Here is a 20074-nt window from a genome sequence, read left to right as displayed (position 1 = left end):
AATAGATGTATTTCTTGTTCTTGTTCTTGTTGCGTTTTTAGGGGAAACAGTTAAAATCGCCTTATCCGCCATTCGTTATTGTTATAAACATTAATTTATTTTCATTTCACATACGATTTATATGTACTATGTATAATAATGTTGTGCTTTAGTTTTTTTTTTCTTTTTCTTTTGTTTTTGTTTTTTTTTTTACAGTGTTCCAAGTTTATGTCGTCTCTATAATATAGATTATCATATGAGATATTTTCTTTTGTTTTTCTTTTTGTGTTTCCATTTTATTTTTCTTTTCTATATTAATTGTAATTTCTTATGTTTTCTTCTTCAGTTTTTTCGTTTTCGATTTGTTTCTTAATTACCACAACAAGCGTTTCCAGTTTTCTTATTTAATTTACTAACAATAACTATATATATATATATACTTTTTATATATATATATATTTTTATGTATACTTATAAAACAGACGCGTTCTGCAGATTCCAATAGCATACTCTGTGTAGAGACTCTGTGTCTTCTGAGTGCAGAAGAACCGAGCAGAAGAACTGTTCGACAGTCGGAAAGTTATGGTATGTTTTATTGGTGAGAGATTTCGAGTCGCGATTTCGCAGCTGAGAACGTCTGTCTGCCTATACATTACAAGTATATATATATATATTCTATATATGAAATGGTAAATAGTTGAAGATTTTTATACAGAGAGACTATATGCATAAGTTTAAGCTATTAATACTCGTTTGGTAAATTTTACATATCCGTTTATCCGTTTTTAGTTAGAGAGAGCTCTAATGTGTGTGTATTTTGGGGAGAGTTTTGGGATCTGGGAATGGGTTAAGAAATTGCAACTGTATGTGTGTTAGTATGTGTGTGTGTGAGAGTTTTTCGCTGTAAACAATTTGTAAATTGATCGTAACGCTATCGCTACGGTTATCGTTATCGATTGAATACAAATACGCAAAATGGCTGTATCAATATCGATATTGTTATTGTAATCGTATTGGATTTGTTTTCTTTTTGACTGTGTATCGGTTTTTTTTTGTTTTGCTGATTTCTTCATGCAAAAGAAGAAGAAAAAGTTAAAAACTGTTAAGTACATATAAAAAATATTACATTATTCTTGCCATTCAATACATATGTACATTTAAGAGCTAGAGTTACGCTTCGATCGATCCCCCGACGAGCGGCTAGTGAAAGCTATTTATCGACTTACATAACTAACGGCTATCGACTATCGACTATCGATTATACAATTTGCTGAATGCTGAAAGTAATCGGAGAAAACAAACCATGCAACAACGAGAGAGTTCAAATCTAATATATTATTTAGTTTTGCTTTTTTTCGTATTATTTATTTATTTATAATTTTTATTTTTGTTTTTCTTCAATTGAATTTTTAAACAGTCTGTGTATGAATGTGTGTGTGTTAATGTGTTTAGGTTAAGTATACGCAATGTTGAATCGATTTTGTTTTTTTTTTTCATTTTTGTTATCGTGTTGTTGTTTTATACCCGTAATTGTAGTTGCAAATTTCAAATCAAAAGAGTACACATCACAATGTTCATCAATGGAGTAGGAGAGAATCGAACAGATGGAACCCAATGGATAATGCATGTAGTATGAATGTGTGTGTGTGTCTGATTAGAGTATTATAATTCCTTAAAGGGTCGTCGATATACTACATACATACATACATACTATATAATCGCTAGGTATGTGTGTACTATGTATTTGATGTATATTAAGTACAGTAGTATGTAAGGTAAGGTACAATATACAAACATGCATTCAATCATCATTCGCATACGACTAACTACAAATGTATTTTAGAGTGTATGTGTGTGTGTTTGTGTATAGACAAAGAGACATTGGTTTGCTATAGCGGAAGTCTGGGGTTCATTTATTTTTCTCTCAGTGTATAAAGCTTTTTCACAAATGCCTTCGTTCGAGTTCAAATATTGTTCTCAACTGAAAAAGTTCCAAAAACACAAAAAATAATAATGAGCATAATAATAACAAACAAATCAATATTGTGTTTTGTTTTTTCTTTTCTCTTCATTTCTCCTCGATTTTCATTTACTTGAATTATGCATAAAGTTTTTTGTTGTTTGTTTAAATTTCTTGCTGTTTGCTGTTGTTCTTCTAGTTGTTGTTTTTTTTTTTTTATTAATTTGTTGTTTAAGTTGCATTTTTGTTTCCAGTTTTATTATCGCTTGCTCTTACGAAGCTAAGTTACAGACTAAAGAAAGTACAGCTACGTATATTAATCATACTTTATTATGCATTAACTTATCGTTACATACATATTTATGTATATATTTGTATATATATACGTGTATTTATAGGTGTATAATTAATTGTTTTTGTTTTTGCATTTTGTTTTGGATTTAAAATATGTTCGCTGTTGCGAAAGTCGCTTCTTCGCATTTACAGTTACAATTAAAAGTATTACCTTGTATAAAAATAATAATAATAATATTAATAATAGCGCGTTACATTAATAGTGTATGTGTTTGTGTGTGTGTTGTATGCATGTATGGGTGTGTATGTATCGATGCAACACACGATCGATGATCAGAAGAGTGATCATGATCGATGTTGTCGCCTCGTTCTTTCATTTTGTGTTGCGTGTTCTCCTCCATAGTTAAAATAACTAAATGTAGTTTAATGTTTTTTTGTTGTTTTGTTTTTGTTTGTTGTTGTTTACAGCATAAGTTAATTTAATTTACGTACATTGAAAAATGTTTCCGCCCTCTCTCTCTATCTCGGTCTCCCTATCATTATTATTATTACAATATTATTACTATTATTATTATATATAATTTGTTTTTTTGTTTTGTTTTTTCTTCTTCTCTTTATATTTTTTGTTTTCTTCATCTTCGTTAACGCACGCTGCCTACGCCATTCGAATGGGCGTGGCAGTCGATGCTAAAGCGCGTGGTTCTGAAACGGCAAAACAGCTCAAAAAGCCAACAATGCCAAGTGTTCTCTGTGTATGTGTGTGTGTGTTTTAGGTGTATGTGTGTGTGTGTGTGTGTGTTGTTGTTGAATTACATTTTTGCTTTTTGCTGGATTCGCAGTACTAAACATATTTATTAGCATTAGCATTATCATTATCATTAGCATTTCAAATTATTATCAAATATGTACAGTTTGCTATTTAACACTTGAGTTTTCTTCTTCTGTTTTCTGTTGTTATTTTTTTTTTTAGGTTTTTGTAGTTTTTCTCACTTTTGCTTTTGTTGTAAATTAATTTAATTGAAAATAATTTAGTTGCTTGCTGGCTCGCAGAGCGCTTCGATTGGAGGATAATGCAAGAGCTGAGCGCGATACTATTATTATTATTATTATTATATACGATAATAATAATAATTATTGGGTTTTTATGCTTTAAGTTGTAGTTAGGGGTTAGGCGATCTTGAAAATAAGACCTAAATCGTTACACACACATATCTAAAATTAAGCGAACTTTGTTATTGGTGGCTTTTCTCTCTTTTCGTTTGTACACACTCCTCTTTCTCTCATTCTCTGGCGATGTGGCATCTGCTGTGTTTAGCAAACAAATCTACAAAGTACAATTTACATTAATAATCATAAGAGTTACTAAATCATCACGCTCAGCTCTCGCTTGCCGCCAGCGTCAAGGCCAGCCAGCAGACAAGAATTTTGCAAAGAAAATCTACCGAGGATTGTGTGGCGAGCAACAGGCAGGCAGGCTTAGCTATATTCACACACTGTGGAATAAGTGCTATATCTATATATATCGGTTCTATATAGATTGCCATCTAGGCAGACGCCTGCTTGCCGAGCTTCACCAGGCAGAGCGCACAGCAGCACTGCCCCAATGCCAGCATTAGCGGACTCGATCTCGCAGACGACGACGACGACGTTGACGAGGATGATGACGACGACGACGATGTCGATGACGATGACACCGATGTGGGTGGCGTCGCTGTCGCTGTGGAGGCCAGACTAAGCGAGGTGCCGCTGGGCAGATTGAGTGTGCAACACTTTGCTGCACATGCCATCGCCTTTGGCTGTTAGCTACCATCCGTGTCTCATCTGTTGATCGCCGGTGTCGCATTCACTTGACTCGTCGTCGCACTTACACCTCCACCTCCTCCTCCTCCCGCACCGCCACTGCCTCCTCCTCCACCTCCAGCTGTTGCCACTGTTGCTCCACTGCCGTTGTTGTTGTTGTTGCTGCTGTTCGCATTATTGTTATTGTTGTTGTTATTATTGTTGCTGTTGCTGCTGTTGTTGTTGTTGCTAGTGGGCAACACCACGCCTCCATTGTTCGCAGTCGCTATGACATGCTCCACCGTCAGCTGCGCTTTGCCCACATCCTTGGGCCCCGTCGTTGTCACCACCTCGCCTGCCGACGACACATTGTTCGCATTGCTGGTGACCAGTTGCCTTATGGTTGTGGGCGTGCCACCGCCTCCGCCGCCCGTGCTGTTCACCGTGGTGCCCAGGGGCAGAGTGCGTGTGAGAATCGCCGAGTTGTTGAGACGTCCACGCAGCACCTGCTGCAGTCCAGCGCCCAGTTGCATCTGCATCTGTCCGCTGTTGTTCTTCTGCAGCGGCTTCACGTTCAACAGACTCGTGTAGAGCACCCGCTTGTCGCCCGCCGAGACGGGAACTTGCACCGCCTGGCCACCGGTTGTCTTCAGCTTCTGGTGCTGTTGCTGCTGCTGTTGTTGCTGCTGCTGCTGTTGCTGCTGCTGCAGCGTTGTGCCCGTCTTGCTCAGCACCACGGTGGTGGCGCCCAACTGCTGCGATGCCTGAGAGACGAGCTGTGCTTCGGCAGTGCTCACAGCACCGGCGCTGCTCACAAAGTTCAGCTTGAGATTGGCATTGGGCAGCTCCTTGTAGTGCAGCTTCTGCTGGCCCGCCGCATTGCTGGCTGCCACCGCTGCCTGCAGCTCGCTGGCCGTGGCAATGGTGAAGTTTCCACCTCCGGCTCCGCTGCTGTTGCTGCTCGTCAAGAAGATCTTGTTGGCCTGCTGTGGCGCCGCCTGCGATGTGATGATCGCTGTCGCTGGCTGCAGACTGTAGTTGTGATTGGCGGCAATGGCTGCCGCCGAATTGGGCTTCTGTTGCTGCTGCTGTTGTTGCTGCTGTTGCCCCGCCTGCTGTTGCAGATTCAAATCGGAGACAAGCAATGGAAACTGTGCCATTTTAATCACCTTGCTGAACTTGGGCAACTGTTGCTGCTGCTGCTGTTGTTGTTGTTGCTGCTGCTGTTGTTGCATGCCATCGCCGCCATCCTGCAGCGTCAGCTGTTCACCACCTCCACTGGCTGCCACCAACTCATCCTCGTGCAACACTAGCTGCTGCAACTGCTGCTTCGTCAGCTGTATTTGCTGCTGGGCCACCGCCTGTTGGCCCACTTTACGCTGCGAGAACTTGCGATTCAGCAGCAGTTTGTTGATGTCTGTAAAAAAAAGAGGAATGGGAAAAGTTGTAAATAACAGTTTATTCTATGCGTTGCCTTTACTCATTAGAAGGGAAACCTTTTCAGAGCACTCTCACTTTCCGCAGAACTCGTCCTGCAGCTACCTGCTAAGCCAACCCTCAGCCCATTCTAAGCTGTTTGACTGCTCGGAATTCTGAAATACCCGCGAAATTGCCAAGGCAGCAGCTGAAGCTGAAGTGATTAGCTGCAGCTAGGTAGTTGCAGCAGCTGCCTGGGATATTATTTGCTATATCAGCTATAAAGGCATTAGGATTGACTTGCTGTTGAAAATATTCCATGAAATTTCATAGAATTTCGTCAGCTACTTCTACTTAAATGGCAAAAATACGCAAATGTAATCAGCATTATTAAATGTGTCGATTTTAACCCCTTTTAGTTAATCCGTGCGTCACTAAGAACGTGCTAATTTCGTCGATAAATACAGCACGCGTTTTTCTTGGTACTATCTTGATATTTGCCGATGTCACCTGGTCTCTTTTTATACCCGCTACTCATATAGTAGAAGGGTACTATAACTTTTTGCCTACTTATGTGCTTTGGCTGACAATCTGATATACTCTGCATGTTGTAGAATTTGATAGTTTTAGTATTTTTGCGGTATGGTAATTTTAAAATTAATACCACACTGTTTTTGCTTTCAATATACCAACTATAGTTGGTATATTTTTTTTTAGTATTTTCGTGATATATTATTTAAATACCACACTTTGTCAGCGAATATACCAAATATAATATTATGTGTATTTGTGGTATGTTTGTGGTACATCAATTCGGTGTATTTTTCAATTATTACCGCACTTTTTGAGATTCAATATACCAATTCTAACCTTTGATATGTTTTTAGTGTAATAATTTGATATATTTTACAATTAATACCACACTGTTTTGCTTTTATTGAAAATTGGTAGCGGGTATCACACAGTCGAGCACACTGAACTGTAGTTTGTTCATATTTACGTTCTTCACACACTTTCATTTAGCAATAAATTTCCATTGCAAATTTTTAAAATTTTTAAGTTCACTTTGTAATTTTAGTCACTAAATTAAAAACGCCTCATAAACTCCCAATATTTCTACCCATTCAAAACATTGTCATAACTTTACATTTTGCAACTTATTCATAAAATCAACAAATAATTACTTTCCCTTGCTATTTACCGACTAAAGATACAGTCAAGATCCCTAAATACAATGAAGATCTTTAAGGACATTATCACTGGCGATGAGATGTTCACCGACACCTACAAAATGAATCTGGTGGACGATGTGATCTACGAGGTGCAAGGCACCCTGATCAGTCGTAATCAGGACAACATTGTGCTGTCTGGTGCCAATCCCTCAGCCGAGGCTGATGAGGAAGGCAACGACGAGAGCGTCGAGACTGGCGTTGATATCGTATTGAATCATCGTCTGCAGGAATCTTTTGCCTTTGCCGACAAGAAATCGCTTACACTGCACCTCAAGGGCTACATGAAGAAGGTGCTTGAATTGTTGCAGGAATCTTCCCCGGATCAGGTTGATGTCTTCAAGAATAATATGAACACAACAATGAAGGGTATTCTGGGACGTTTCAATGAATTGCAATTCTTCACTGGTGAATCAATGGACATCGAGGGCATGGTTGCCATGTGCGAATATCGCGAGATTGGAGACGAAACTCTGCCTGTCTTTATGTTCTTTAAGCACGGTCTCATCGAGGAGAAGGTCTAAACATCGACTGCGATTTTGTGGCGTATTGTAATTTATCAATTTTGTTGCATTAAAGAGAAAAAGCTTCATGCAAAAAATTTGTGATTGAGTGAGGTATTTAATTGCACTCTCCCTATAAGTATGCTATGGTATTATTTAAATACTAAAGACAATTTGTAGAGGAAAAGCTGAAAATATGAGCTGGTTAGCTAAGCAATAGAATGAAGCACCTTTGTTAGGTTACTCATTCTGGATTGAATATAAACAAGAAAGCTTCATTGCTACTCATTTTCAATTAAAGCAAAACAGTGCGGTATTCTTATTATTCGCGGCAGTTGAATACATTGCTGCCGTCACAAAATTATAATACTCTTCTGCCATTTAAAGTGGGTAAACAAATTTGTATATTTACTGTCAATACCTAAAATTGGTACAGCATTCGTTAAGAATGATAAATGTCAAATCAAATAACAATCAACACCTCGAATTCCTTAGCGAGTACATAGATCAATATGTGCATCGACTTCTACACATTATATTAATTGTAGAATTCACTAATTCACTGACTGACCACTTTGCTTAGTCTTCTTCACTTCACTCCTCACTCATTCCTCTTCTGTCTGTCCATTTCACTTTCTTCCACACTTCTTCTCTGTTCAATCCTCTCATCTCTCAACACTCATTGCTAAAATGCTTGAAAAGTGTTTCAACAATTTGCTACAATTTGAAAGCGTTGACCACGCTGACTCACCTGTGTTTTCGGGTCCATTTAGCTGTCGCTTCTGTGTGGGACGTCCCGTCCAGAGAATCTTGTTGCCCACCGCAGTCGCGGAGTCCGATGTGGTGCTGGACAGCACAGCTGTGGTAGCGACTGCCGTATTGGTGCCGCTCACTTGACGCCACACATTATTCCGGGCCGAGGTGGTCAATATCAAGGGCGTGCTTGTGGTTGTCTGCTGTTGCTGTTGCAGCTGCTGTTGTTGCTGCTGCTGCTGTTGCTGCTGCAGCCCCGAGATGCTATGCACCGCCAACTGTTGTCCGCTAGCAGTATTGATGATGTTCACGCTCGACGGCGTCGACGACTGCGAGTTGCTGTCGTCGTTCTGAAGCTTCACATTCGACAGCGTGATGACCGTATTGGGTCCGAGGGAGGTGCTGCCACCGCTGGCGCTCTTCTGTATGGCATAGGTCACCTTCTGACCGCTCACCTGGCCGGCAGCAGTCATAATCTCGCCGCTGCTCGTCGTGTAGATCATGTGGTTGCCACTGCGTGTCGTCACAATGCTCTGCGACGAGATGACAGCTGGAGAGCCGCCCAATTCGCGTGGCATTTGGAAGAGCAACTGTTGCTGCGGCTGCTGCTGTTGTTGTTGCTGCTGCTGTTGTGATTGCTGCTGCTGCTGTTGTTGCTGTGGTGTCGCCTGTCGCTGTTGCACCGTCACATTGCGCAGTTGCGCCTGCGCCAATTGGTGTTGCAGCTGTTGTTGCTGTGGCGTCAGTGTTGGCAACGTGGGCAACGGACTGCTGCCCGTGTGCGGAGTGATGGTCACAATATCGCCCACAGCTGCGCCGCTGCTCACAAACTCGGTGCGAGCAATCAGTTGTGTTGTGTTGGGCGCTGCAATTGTGGCAAACTGATTCAGCAACTGCTGCGAAACTTGCACTTGTTGCGGCTTCTGCGGCATCAATTGCTGTTGGTGTTGTTGATGCTGCTGCTGTTGTTGTTGTTGGGTGGTGATCTGGGCGGGAATGCTGAGCAGTTGCGGATGTGCAGCAGCAGCCACTGTTGCATGGCTGGCAATCAGCGGCGTGGATGCTGCAACTGGCACTGGCGCTGCCACAGTGACTGCCACAGTAATCGGAGTTGCCACGGGGATTGGGGCAGCAACTGCCACTGGCGGTGTGGCTGCCACATTAACAGGCGGTGGGGTGGCAAGTCGTGCAATCGCCGTTGCTGATGCAGTTGCTGTCGTTGCAGTTGTGGTTGCTGTTGCCATTGGCGTCTCCAGCGTTTCCAGCTTCACTTCCGGCACTGCGGCAGCAATGATGGGCAATGATGTCTCGGCTGGTTCCTCCTTCACGGGTGGCGTTTGACTAAAGAACGCCGCTGGACGTTCGGCCACCGTAAAGCTGGAGCTGCCCAACGGCGTCGAAGTGCCTCGCAAGTGTCCGCGATTGCGTGAACTGCGCTTCAGGTCGCTGGCATTGTTGGGTTTGCAGTCGAGCAGGTTGTCGGCATTCTCCACCTCATCGACGGCCGCCTCGCCGTCGAGAATGCCGTTCCAGAAGCTGGTGGCCTGATTGAGCGCCTTGGGATCATCCATGCTGCACTCCTGTAGGATGTTGACCAGCATGTGATCGTCGCCCAGCAGATTGTTAATGTCATTAAGCGAATCGCCGCCACTGAGATTGAATTCCAATGCCGAGCCGGAGCCCAAAGCCGAGCCCGTGTCGGAGCAGTTGCCGTTGGCATTGTCGGGACTGCGATTGCTGCTGCCACGTGCGTAATCCAGCGCGTAGGCGGTCTGCAGCAGCTGTGCATCCGCATCGAGATCCGTGTACTTGAAAGCGCTGCTCATGAACTGTGCATCGTCGCCATCATCGTCCAGGCACTTGCCCAGTCGACTCAGCTCTATGCTAATCGGTGTGTCCTGTGTCCAATCGACCAAGGCGCCATCGCCGCACAGTTTGCCCGTCTCCTCCAGCTCCAGATTGCTGTCCGACAACTCATCCGTGGGCGTCTTGGGTCGAAAGTGCAGCCAATCACGGCGAATCTCCGACAGCAGCTCGTTGCAAATGTCCAGCCGCTGACTTGAGGTTGGCGACAGTCCGCCCATGTAATCGTAGGCATCGTAATCGTCCTCCGTGACAGCCGGCGAAGCGCCACCAGCGCCGATAGCATCAATGTGCAACTGTTTGTTGTGCAGCCGAATCACGTCGGGCATTTGGTTGAAGCAACGCTGCTGATCCAGCTTCTCCTCCTGCTGTTGTCGCCGCTGCTGTTGCTGCTGCTGCGCCTGCAACTCCTTCTTGACCGCCGTGTGGCGTATGATGCTGCTCAATTGAGCCAGATTTACATCATCCTCCGCCTCATCGTCGTCCATCAACTCGGGCTGACTCTGCATGGACGCCGCTGTGCGCTGGATGCTGCTCAGCGGCTCATTGGAATCATCGGCATCGATTAGCTCACGCTTTATCGTCTTGGCCACCTCCTCCAGCGTTGCTCCAGCTCCGGCAGCGGCAATTGCTGCTGTTGCTCCGGTTGTTGTTGTTGCTGCTGCTGCCGCTTCGGCGGCACGTGCGGCGGCCGCTGCTGCCGATGTGGATGCCACCGGCTGCTCATCGCGCGTTGAGCCATTGTCGTCGTCATCGTGGTTATCTGCAGTCACAGCATTCGCATTTGGATTCACATTCGCAGTGGCATTCGCGTCCGCTTCCTCCACTTTTATCACATTGAATTTTTCGCTAATGCTAACATTCTTATTCATATTACTACTACTACTATTACTATTGTTGTTGTTGCTGCTGTTGTTGTTGTTGTTATTAAACACGGTGTTGTTGTTGTTGTTACTATTACTGTTGTTGGAACGGTGGTGCTGATGATTGGCGTGACGTGACTGCTCTACTAACTCATCGCAACTCATCTCCTGCTTCACTTCCAGCTCCGATTGCTGCTGCTGTGGCTGCGATTGCAACTCCAACTGTTGCATGTGCTGCTGCTGCTGCTGTTGTTGTTGCAGCTCTGTAGCCTTGGACTGCTCCTCCGCTGGCGCCTTCTGTGCCGTCGTCGCCTGCAGCGCCAGAGTCAAACGATGCAAGTAGGCGCGAGGCAATGGTCGCAGTGGAGGCGGGGCAGCGCCTTCATCCGTTGCCATGCCACCTTCTTCGCTCTCGATGGCCGCGCTCTTCAGACGCTTCACAGCATTCAGTTCACGCAGCTGCTGTTTCTTACGCCTCAGCCGACGACGCTTCAGGCGCACTTCCTGCGAATTGTGCTGCAACGTCACTGCCGAACTGTAAGCGCCCAGCCGCGAGATATTCTCATCTTCCGACCACAGATCGTACTCGGCCTCATCCTCGTTCTCATCGTCATCGTCCGCCTCCTCCTCGGGCGCCAACGGCACCGGCAGCTGTTGTTGTTGTTGTTCCTTCTCGCAGAGCGGCTCCACTTTGACAACGGGCTCGTTGCTTATCGCAGCGCCATCCGTTGTGGTCGCTTTGCTCGTGGGCAAATCCACGACGGTGGGCGGGGAGCTGGGCTTTGCCAGCAACAACTGTTGTTGGCCATTGCTCTTGAGCGGCTTGCCAGCCTTCACCACACTCTCGAGCACCGTGTAATCAAAGTGTGACCACAGGTCATCGAATCGGCTGGTGGCACGATCCAACAGCACACGACCGCCACGTCCAAGACGACGACGCGCAAAGCCAATGCAGCGAGGTCTGTGGGAGAGCAACAAGTAAATTAAAAAGGCTGCAACAGAGCAGAGAGAAGGGGAGAGTCGCACCTGGGATAGTTGATCGAGGTGAGCGTATAGCGATACTTGGCATCAGGTCCCAATGGCCGCCGCACCGGGCGGCAGCTCATCCTCCTGCTCTTCGGTCTCATCCGGCGACTCCCAGGGCCAGCGACCAGCACGATCTCCACGCATCTACATAAGTGGAAAGTATTTAATTAAAGAAATCAAATCAAAACTAATTTCATTCTCTTCTCGATGCTTACCCGCAGGTAGTTACAGCTGACTTTGCGTCTAAATGCAAACGGCGCCTCCTCCTCGCTCTCGGAGCCCAGTTTGTTGCCATTCTGTGCGCCTCCACCGAGATAATCGTCCTCCTCGCTGTCCACATTCGACTCGACGGCCGCTGGCGAAGCGCTCTGGCGATGCAGGTGATGCAAATGGGACAGATGTGCCGGCGAAACACCTGATGCCGATGTGGCCAGGCCGAGACCCGGCAAATACTGTTGTTGCTGTTGCTGCTGTTGGTGCTGCTGGTGCTGTGGGTGTTGCTGCGCTTGGTGTTGCTGCTGCTGCTGTTGCTTTTCGCGTGGCAATTTATGCTTGCGCTTCCGATACGGACGCTTCTCCTTTCGACTGCTGCTTCCATTGCCGCTGCCTGCGCTGATGCCATCTGCAACAAAAGATGAGACAAACAAGATTAGCAGATAGTTACAAATTAATAAATAATAATGCAAAATCAATTTGGTATGGTTTAACAATGAATTCAAATTGCAAGCAAAAGTGTTTCTATATAAACGTTCTTTATCCTGACTACCTTATCTTTATGGTTTAACATTGAATTCAAATTGCACGTTACAAATACGAGGCAAATACTGAATTACAGTTGAAATGAAATTTAAGACGAAACAAATAGGAAAACTTGCAAATTGATATACATAAGTAAAGAACAAATCGAATAATTATTCAGTGAATGCTATAAAAGAAAACAACAAAGACTCTCATTGATAGCTAAGCATACTGTGCTCCTTTTCAACCAATTTAAATATAATTAAATGTGACATTTCAAAAATAATTGTTTTGAATAGATTATAACTTCTGGGAATTTGTTAGCTAGCAACTTTTGTAAATTACAAATGCGAAGCAAATACTGAATCACAGTTCAAATGATAAAACTTGCTAATTTATATAAGTAAAGAATGAATCAAATAGGTATTCAATGAATGCTATAAAAGAAAACAGCTAAAATTTAAATATTTAAATAATTAAATGCGACATTTCAAGAACAATTGTTTTGAATAGATTATAACTTCATTCTGGGAATTCTTTAGCTAGCAACTGCTGTAAATTCCGCACATAAAAATCAATTTTGCACATTTCCAGGATTACTCGCAGTTGAGCTACCTGCTTAGTGGACTTACCCATTGTCATACTCGATGTGTTCAGGTACTGCGACGCCTGCGCATAGACGGACGTGTTGCCAACACCGCCAGCGGCCAAAACACCCGATGGAAGAACTCCACCGGCGGCCAGAAGAGCAGCTGTGCCTGGTTGTCCGCTTGCTGTGGCGCCTTGTGAGTATTGATTCGTATACAATGAATTGTACACAGGTCTGCAAAACAAAACAATTTGATATTAAATTCATATGCACAATTAAATTACTTCATTTATATAAATACGCACCTTGAGCTCTTGTATTGCGCATTGAGCTCAGAGTAGACGGCACCATTGAAGTCACGCATCTCGACGCGTTTCTCAAAGATCTCTATAGTCGTCTTGAGATGATCACGCTTCGCATCCTCGCGTCGTCGCACCATCTCCAGCATTGTTGTGGCACGCTGCAGATCGCGTCTGTAATGAATTTAACCATGATTAGTATACAATTTAGTTGAATAATCTTTGACCACTTACCGCAACTTGAGCATCTTCTCGTAGGAGGCTTCATCGTTCTTGCGATTCTTGCGTGTTTGCATTTTCTCGGTGCGCCGTCGAAATGCCAAATAGGGATTATTGGAGCTGGCGCCAGGTCGACTTTCCGTCTTCACCGTAAGTATCAGCGGATGTTGCTGTGTGGCAAACAAGTAAATAAGTTTAATAAGTCCAACTTTAAGGATTTTCAATTCAGTTTCGCTTACCATCTTGAGGCGTTTGTTTAGCCAGTAATCGTACACCGATATGCTCGTCTCATCGTCCTGATTGAGCAGCGTTCTGGCCTCGTTAAGCGTAACAACCGTTTGGCCCGAGCTCTTCTCCAATCGATCCATCATCTGCTCGAAACGCAGCTCCGTCAACTGCAGACGTTGCTGCTGTTCCAGCCATTCCATATCCGCCCTGTCCATATCATAATCCGGCACTTCTGTATCCAAGCCCAGAGCTGCGCAAAGAGTAAAGTTTTAGTTAGTTTAGAGATCTCTTTATTCGAGGGGTTCAACTTACGTTGCATGTGGATCATTTGGCGCGGCATCTTGTAGTCGGGCGGATAGTAGGCATCGTAGAAGGGCTGATCCGTCTGCAGCACTTCGGGCGTGGGGATGATAAGACCAGTGCAAATGGCGCGTTGCAAGTGATGCTCCTAATTACGGGAAAGACAAGAAATATACATAATTTAGAAATGTGTTACACATCAAATATGAATATGGGTTTGTACTATTTCTGTATTATTTGAAAAACATATTGGAAACAAGAATGGAATAGATCTCTTATTATACTATATTTGTGTTACTCTAAGCTATAACATTATAATTTCAGTTAAATCATCGAAATTACATACTTTACTTTTGGCTATAGTTGTTTGTTAGTGTTTTAGGTTTCAGGTAATTGATTCACCGACTTTAGCAACTCACCGACTCTTCCTCTTTCTCCATGCCACTTGGCATTTGGGGCACAGCGCGATTGATGGCCGAATACTCGGGCAGATCGGGCAGCTCCTCCGCCAAGTAGATGGGCATCTGCTTGGACGGATCCAGGTGACGTGCTCTGAACGATAGTTTCGACATTTTGTGGCTGTTTTTTTGTTTGTGTTTTGGTTTTTTGGGGTGTTTTATTTGTTGTTGTTGTTGTTGTTGTTGTAATGGAACGTTTTGCTGATAAATATGTGGAATTATTTGTTGTTGTTAATGTAGCTGTAGTGTTTTGTTGTTGATGTTGCTATTCTTCTTGTTGGTTGCTGTTCGTTTGTTGTTTGTTGTGGGTGTTATTGTTGGTGATTAGTTTTAGTGGCTGCTGCTACTTCTAAGTTGCTAGTTTCGCTATGCAGCGGCAACTGCCAACAAATGCCACTTGCAACGGCGGATTCTTGCTGCTTCTGCTGCAACTAACTGCCTCGACTCGCGTTGCTCCTGTTGTCGCTTTGGCTAAACACACTGAGCTCGTCAACAGTTTCGTTGTTATTGTTGTGGTGACTGCTGCTGTTGCTGTGCTTGTTGTGGGTGTTGTTGCTAGCCTCGCGTTTGAAGCGCTTCTGGATGGAGGAGATATGCTGCTTTTAAGCGTATGCAACGGCGTCAACGTTAACGCCGTACGAGTCTTATTTGTTGTTGGTGTTGCTGTGTGGTTGTTGTTGCTGCTGTTGTTGGGTTGCAGCACTTGCTTCTCTACCTGCGCCTCCGACTGAGCACCGGGGCTGCGGTGGCAATGGCTGCTCTGCCAGCTAATAAACGCAGCCCCTGTGCCCGTTGCCCTTTCCGTACCCACGTCCTGGCTCCGTTTATTGCCGCTCTTGCTGCTTTTGCTGCTGCTTAGCTTCTTCTTCTTTTTAGTGACAACTGCAGTTGCAACTGCTGTGTATAAAGTTGCGTCCAATGTAGTACTTGCTGTTGACGCTGCCTCACTTGAACTGTTGTTGTTGTTGCTACTTCTTCTGCTGCCGCCGCTGCTGCTGCTGCTGCTTCTGTTGCTGTTGTCGTCCGCCGCTGCCTCTGCTTCTGCCGTCGTCTGCTGCTGCTGCTGGTGCTGTCGTTGCACGTTGTATGCGAACAGCGCTGAGAGCAACAACAGGGCCAAAGAGATTAGTTTATTGCAATTACGACGACAACGCAGTGGTAGCAACAACAATAACGATCGCAGCAATTGTGTCGACGACATTTTTCACGTTGAAATCGAAAAAATTATGTGAATTGGCATAATTACGTTGATCAAATTTGCACATTTCAGTTCATCTTTATTCCTTATTAATGTTGTTTTTTATTTTTGTTTTTTTCCTTGTTTCTTTACTATTCCTTTTATTGTTATTCCTAAATTATTGTTGTTGTTGTTGCTCTTCTTCTTGGGTTTCCTGTACTTTTAGTTGCTGCAGCTGATAATTATCTGCAAGACAACAACAAAAACAAGTAAGTAAACAAATCCCACTCACACTCACGTAAACGTTCACTCTACGTTCACACACATGCACAGGCACCGACAACTGATAAAAATAAAATGCGCGCGCGGGAAAAATGTTTTGCTCTGAAATTTTGAATCGCAACTATACACACGCATATAACCGAACACACAGAATCTCCCACATATACGCACACACTCTCACACCCATTATTTTTGTTTTTGTGTTCTTCGGCTGGTTTCAACAACGTATGATCGCGATTTCGATGTTGCGCGCTATGATGATGATGAATCATTTTCACTCTTTTTTAGCTTGGAATTAATGCACAATGCGTTGCGATTAAATCACATATACTTGTAGTTGTTTTTTTTTGTATCTATTATTGTGCATAGAACGACAACACCACATATATCACAAAAAAATGCATAATCATAGGATAGGCGAGTGTAGAAAAGATAGAAGCAGAAAAGCCGCGCCGCCGATGCGAGCGTAAAAAAGGCGGCATAAACAAACACACACGCGGCGAGTTCGCCCAAACAAACGCGGCGAAATGACCGAAGAAAAAAAACACGAAGCCTATGCGCAAAATACGATGAAAAAACGTAGCACTCGTTCATGTGAGTTTTGTTTTTTACATTTATTGGCGACAGCAGGGCTTTTCGTTAGCAGCGATATATTTGATAGCGTTTTAATTAATTTTTAACACAATTTACCGCGCTTTTCACACACCTGCACGCACAATTTTGTTGATAATTCGATGAAAAATTTACACAAATTTCACGAATTTTGCGTATAGCGTGGTTTTGCTGGAAGCAGTAATGGCGGCCACAGCCGAAGACTAACGACGACGCCCAGCACTCCTAGGCCGCGAATTGTTTGTCATTGTCGTCGGCGTTGAGAGCAACGGCTTCGAAACTACAAACATAAATTTTATTTACACAGTGACTAATAAAGCAAACAATGCATGCTAAAAAATTAATTAAGCACTACAAATTAATTATTTATGTTAATTAAGCGCGCTGCGCATATAAAAACAATAAATATCGGTATAGTACGCAACGGCGTCAATTAAGATTAACACGGCATAGAACTCTGCGACTCCGAAGCGTGCACCAGTGTCGCCCTCTAGCGAGCTGAACACGAACGAGTGGCAAACGCACCGAAAAGTTTTTTTTCACAAACAAGAAAATCGATTTACATTTTTCACGCACATTCTTTTGCACTAAATTTGACTTTATCACGTCAGAATTGGGTGGAAATCATGTGCTTTCACTGTATTTTCGTTTTCCGCAGCGATATTAGCAATATTTTGACAGTTTCGTCAACAAAAACGTTTAAAATTGTTTTTTCTTCTGCGGACACGTTTTTACTTAATGGCGGGCGGCCATCACGAATTGATACTAAAGTGTTTTCGGAGTTGAACGCTCGTCGTAATGCTGTGGAAATTATTTTGGGTCGCTCAAATTGCGTTGCATTTGATGAATTCGAATGGGGTTTTTGCTAAAATTTGTAGAAAATAATTCTAAAATTAATGCATACAATGGGAACATAAACACATTCGGCTGGAATTGTTTAAATTGTTATTACCAACACCAATACCTTGCCAGCGTGTAATAACAAGCGTACGATATGGCAACAACAACAATAATAACATAACCTTGCTGTACGTCAAACAGCGATAGCAATATAAAATTTCTGTTAATTAACAGCGATTAATAATTAATTCGTGAACACGTCCGTTACTTCTTAATTTATTTATTTTTTAAATTTAATTGAAATACAAATAAAAAACATATTTTTAATTTTTTAATGTCATCGGATTTATAAAACACAGCTGTCCTAAATAAATATTCATAATAATCTGCTGTTAACGCAGTTTGTCGTCTCCAAATGTTAAAGGCAGCGCCACAGAAACATATTTCGATTTCTCCACAAAAATTATGAATTGCGGGTAAAAAATTACATTTAATTAAAATTGTAAACAATAATTCTTTTGATATTTAGACTTTATTGCGGTTATTTTTTGTAAACTGTCTATCGATTTTTACCATGGGAATATCGAATCTGCTAGTTAACACACCCTGCACAGCAGGGCTGCCGACTCGATAACGATAAGCAGACACGATAAACGTTAAATTTGAATTTCCAATTATTTGAGTAATCTGCTTAAGCATCTACAATAACAACAACGAAATTTACATTTAATGTGCTTTATTTGTAAATTATGAAAGTTGTTTGGTAATTATCTTAATTTCCAACAATTTTGCTAATAATATTTTTAAATTATATTTGGTGATATTATATTTCTCATATTATTTATTTATAATCTTGCCGCGTATAATTAGGTACAGTAATTGAACTTTATACATTCAAGAAGTAGAATAAATCTAGTGCGTTTAGATTAATATAGTGCTCAAAGAGTGACCTGATAATGCTAAATAATGTCTTGAGAAACACTTATAGAATAGTGTATGTAATTGCTGTTTCAGTTTCGGGTATTGTCTTAAAAAGTATTAAGAATTTAAAAGTTATTTCTTGATGTGTAATTTAATTGATTACATTTATAATGTTTAATACTAATCAATAACTTAATTAAGGGTATCGCAAATTTTTTCGGAAGATTTAAGGCTGGCTTAAACAAAAAGCTGAGCAATATGAAACACAAAAAAAATGAAAGCATATTAATGCTCGTACTAAAATATATTGTATATGTTGTATGTGTGTAATTGCTTATTGGAAGAAAGAAATTGGAAAGCTTTATTGTCAAATAGCCCTCGAAAAGCACATTTAAAATAAGCCTCAAAGCTTTGTCTTCACTTGTTGATCTATTTGCCGGTTAGCATTTGTTTCCATCGCCGCTTCCTGCCACATTTGCTGTTGTTGCTGCTGCTGATGCTGATGCGGCAATGTTGCTGCTAGAGATGTTGTTGCTGCTGTTGTTGTTGCTGATGATGATGCTGCTGCTGTTGGCGTTGGCGTTGGCGGTTACGGCAAAGACGTACACATTTATACAGTAACTTGAAGGCTGGCCCTGTGGCCGAGTGCGCTTGCCTCGCACTATTGATAGCATGACAGACGACACACATTTGACACGCACACACGGGCACAGGGCCGTGCCGACTGGACGCAGTTGCTCGGAAATGGGCGCGCGCAGTTTTGTCCACAATCGGGTGACAATCGGTTTGGCAATCGATTGTGGAGCAGCTGTCGCGCCATTGCGGCTACTGTCATGGTATGCGATGGCGTACATGATGAAAAAATTTAAGTCAGACAGTGGTGGCGTATGTGAAAAAGCACCATTAGCGTATATAATTTGTTTGTTTTTGTAATTGTAATGGAAGCGCCTTTCGCGTGAGTGGGCTACAGCGCAAAGGAGTGGGAGGTGACAGAGACAAAGAGAGAGAGAGAGTAGAAGGCAGCAGCTGCGAGAGAGCTTTTTGACATTTTGACTGCAGCGCCTGTGCAGCTGTTGTTATACTGACCCACTGACCGAGGTATGAAGAGAGAGAGAGACGGAAAGCGACTGTTTTGGTTGGGCAAACTGAACGCAGGCCTTTGTTATACTATACGGGATGTACAATATGGTAGTATTAGTGTGTTTATGCATATGTGCGTGAGATGTTGCTGTTATTGTTATTGTTGTTGTTTGTTTTGCTGTGCCGAGTAGTTGAGAGATTGTGCTTTATCAAAAATCATACAAATCATACAAGAAATCATGATCCAACGAAAGCTGCGCGCTCTGCGTTTGTGGCTTAAGGGGGGCGGGCGAAGAGGGACTTGGACATAATACTCGTACTTAGGCGCTTCTGAATGAACTCAACTAAGAAAACAAAATAAAAGGAAATGTTGGTTTTTCTTGAGTTCGTTTTTGGTTTTTGTTTTTCTTTTCGTCTTTTTGTTTTTCTTTGTTTTGTTGGTTTTCTTTTTTTTTGTTTTGCAATATTCATCAACCAATACCAATATCATTGAAATATTAACTGTTATATTGGTAAAGTCTTTGATATTAATTTAGTGCTTTTTGTATTGTGAGGAATCTATGGATGTGGCTCCAAAATGGGTCTGAACTCGCTAACACTCGCATCCTGCTATTGTATTGTATAACAGTAGTCACGATATTATGGAAATTGAGAGTTGGTTTTGTG

General features: G+C 42.8%; 2 protein-coding genes across 2 annotated transcripts; one reads left to right on the top strand and one right to left on the bottom strand.

Moving 5' to 3' along the window:
- Window positions 1-1864: 1864 nt before the first annotated feature.
- LOC132793607 (uncharacterized) lies at window positions 1865-16829 on the bottom strand. The gene is given in 12 exon segments (XM_060803604.1): window positions 1865-5429; window positions 7912-11600; window positions 11666-11718; window positions 11720-11809; window positions 11881-12287; window positions 13036-13226; window positions 13298-13465; window positions 13526-13680; window positions 13750-13988; window positions 14051-14186; window positions 14458-15919; window positions 16662-16829. Coding segments are annotated over 11 exon segments (6660 nt in total). The 5' UTR covers window positions 14611-15919; window positions 16662-16829; the 3' UTR covers window positions 1865-4050.
- Window positions 6489-7258, top strand: LOC132793608 (translationally-controlled tumor protein homolog). The gene has a single exon (XM_060803605.1). The coding sequence runs from the start codon at window positions 6663-6665 to the stop codon at window positions 7179-7181; it is 519 nt and encodes a 172-aa protein (XP_060659588.1). The 5' UTR covers window positions 6489-6662; the 3' UTR covers window positions 7182-7258.
- Window positions 16830-20074: the final 3245 nt, after the last annotated feature.

The sequence above is a fragment of the Drosophila nasuta genome, chromosome 3 (genome assembly GCF_023558535.2).
Source record: "Drosophila nasuta strain 15112-1781.00 chromosome 3, ASM2355853v1, whole genome shotgun sequence".
Taxonomy (NCBI): domain Eukaryota; kingdom Metazoa; phylum Arthropoda; class Insecta; order Diptera; family Drosophilidae; genus Drosophila; species Drosophila nasuta.
The sequence above is the reverse complement of the archived record's forward strand: the minus strand, read 5'-3'. Positions and strand labels throughout refer to the sequence as shown.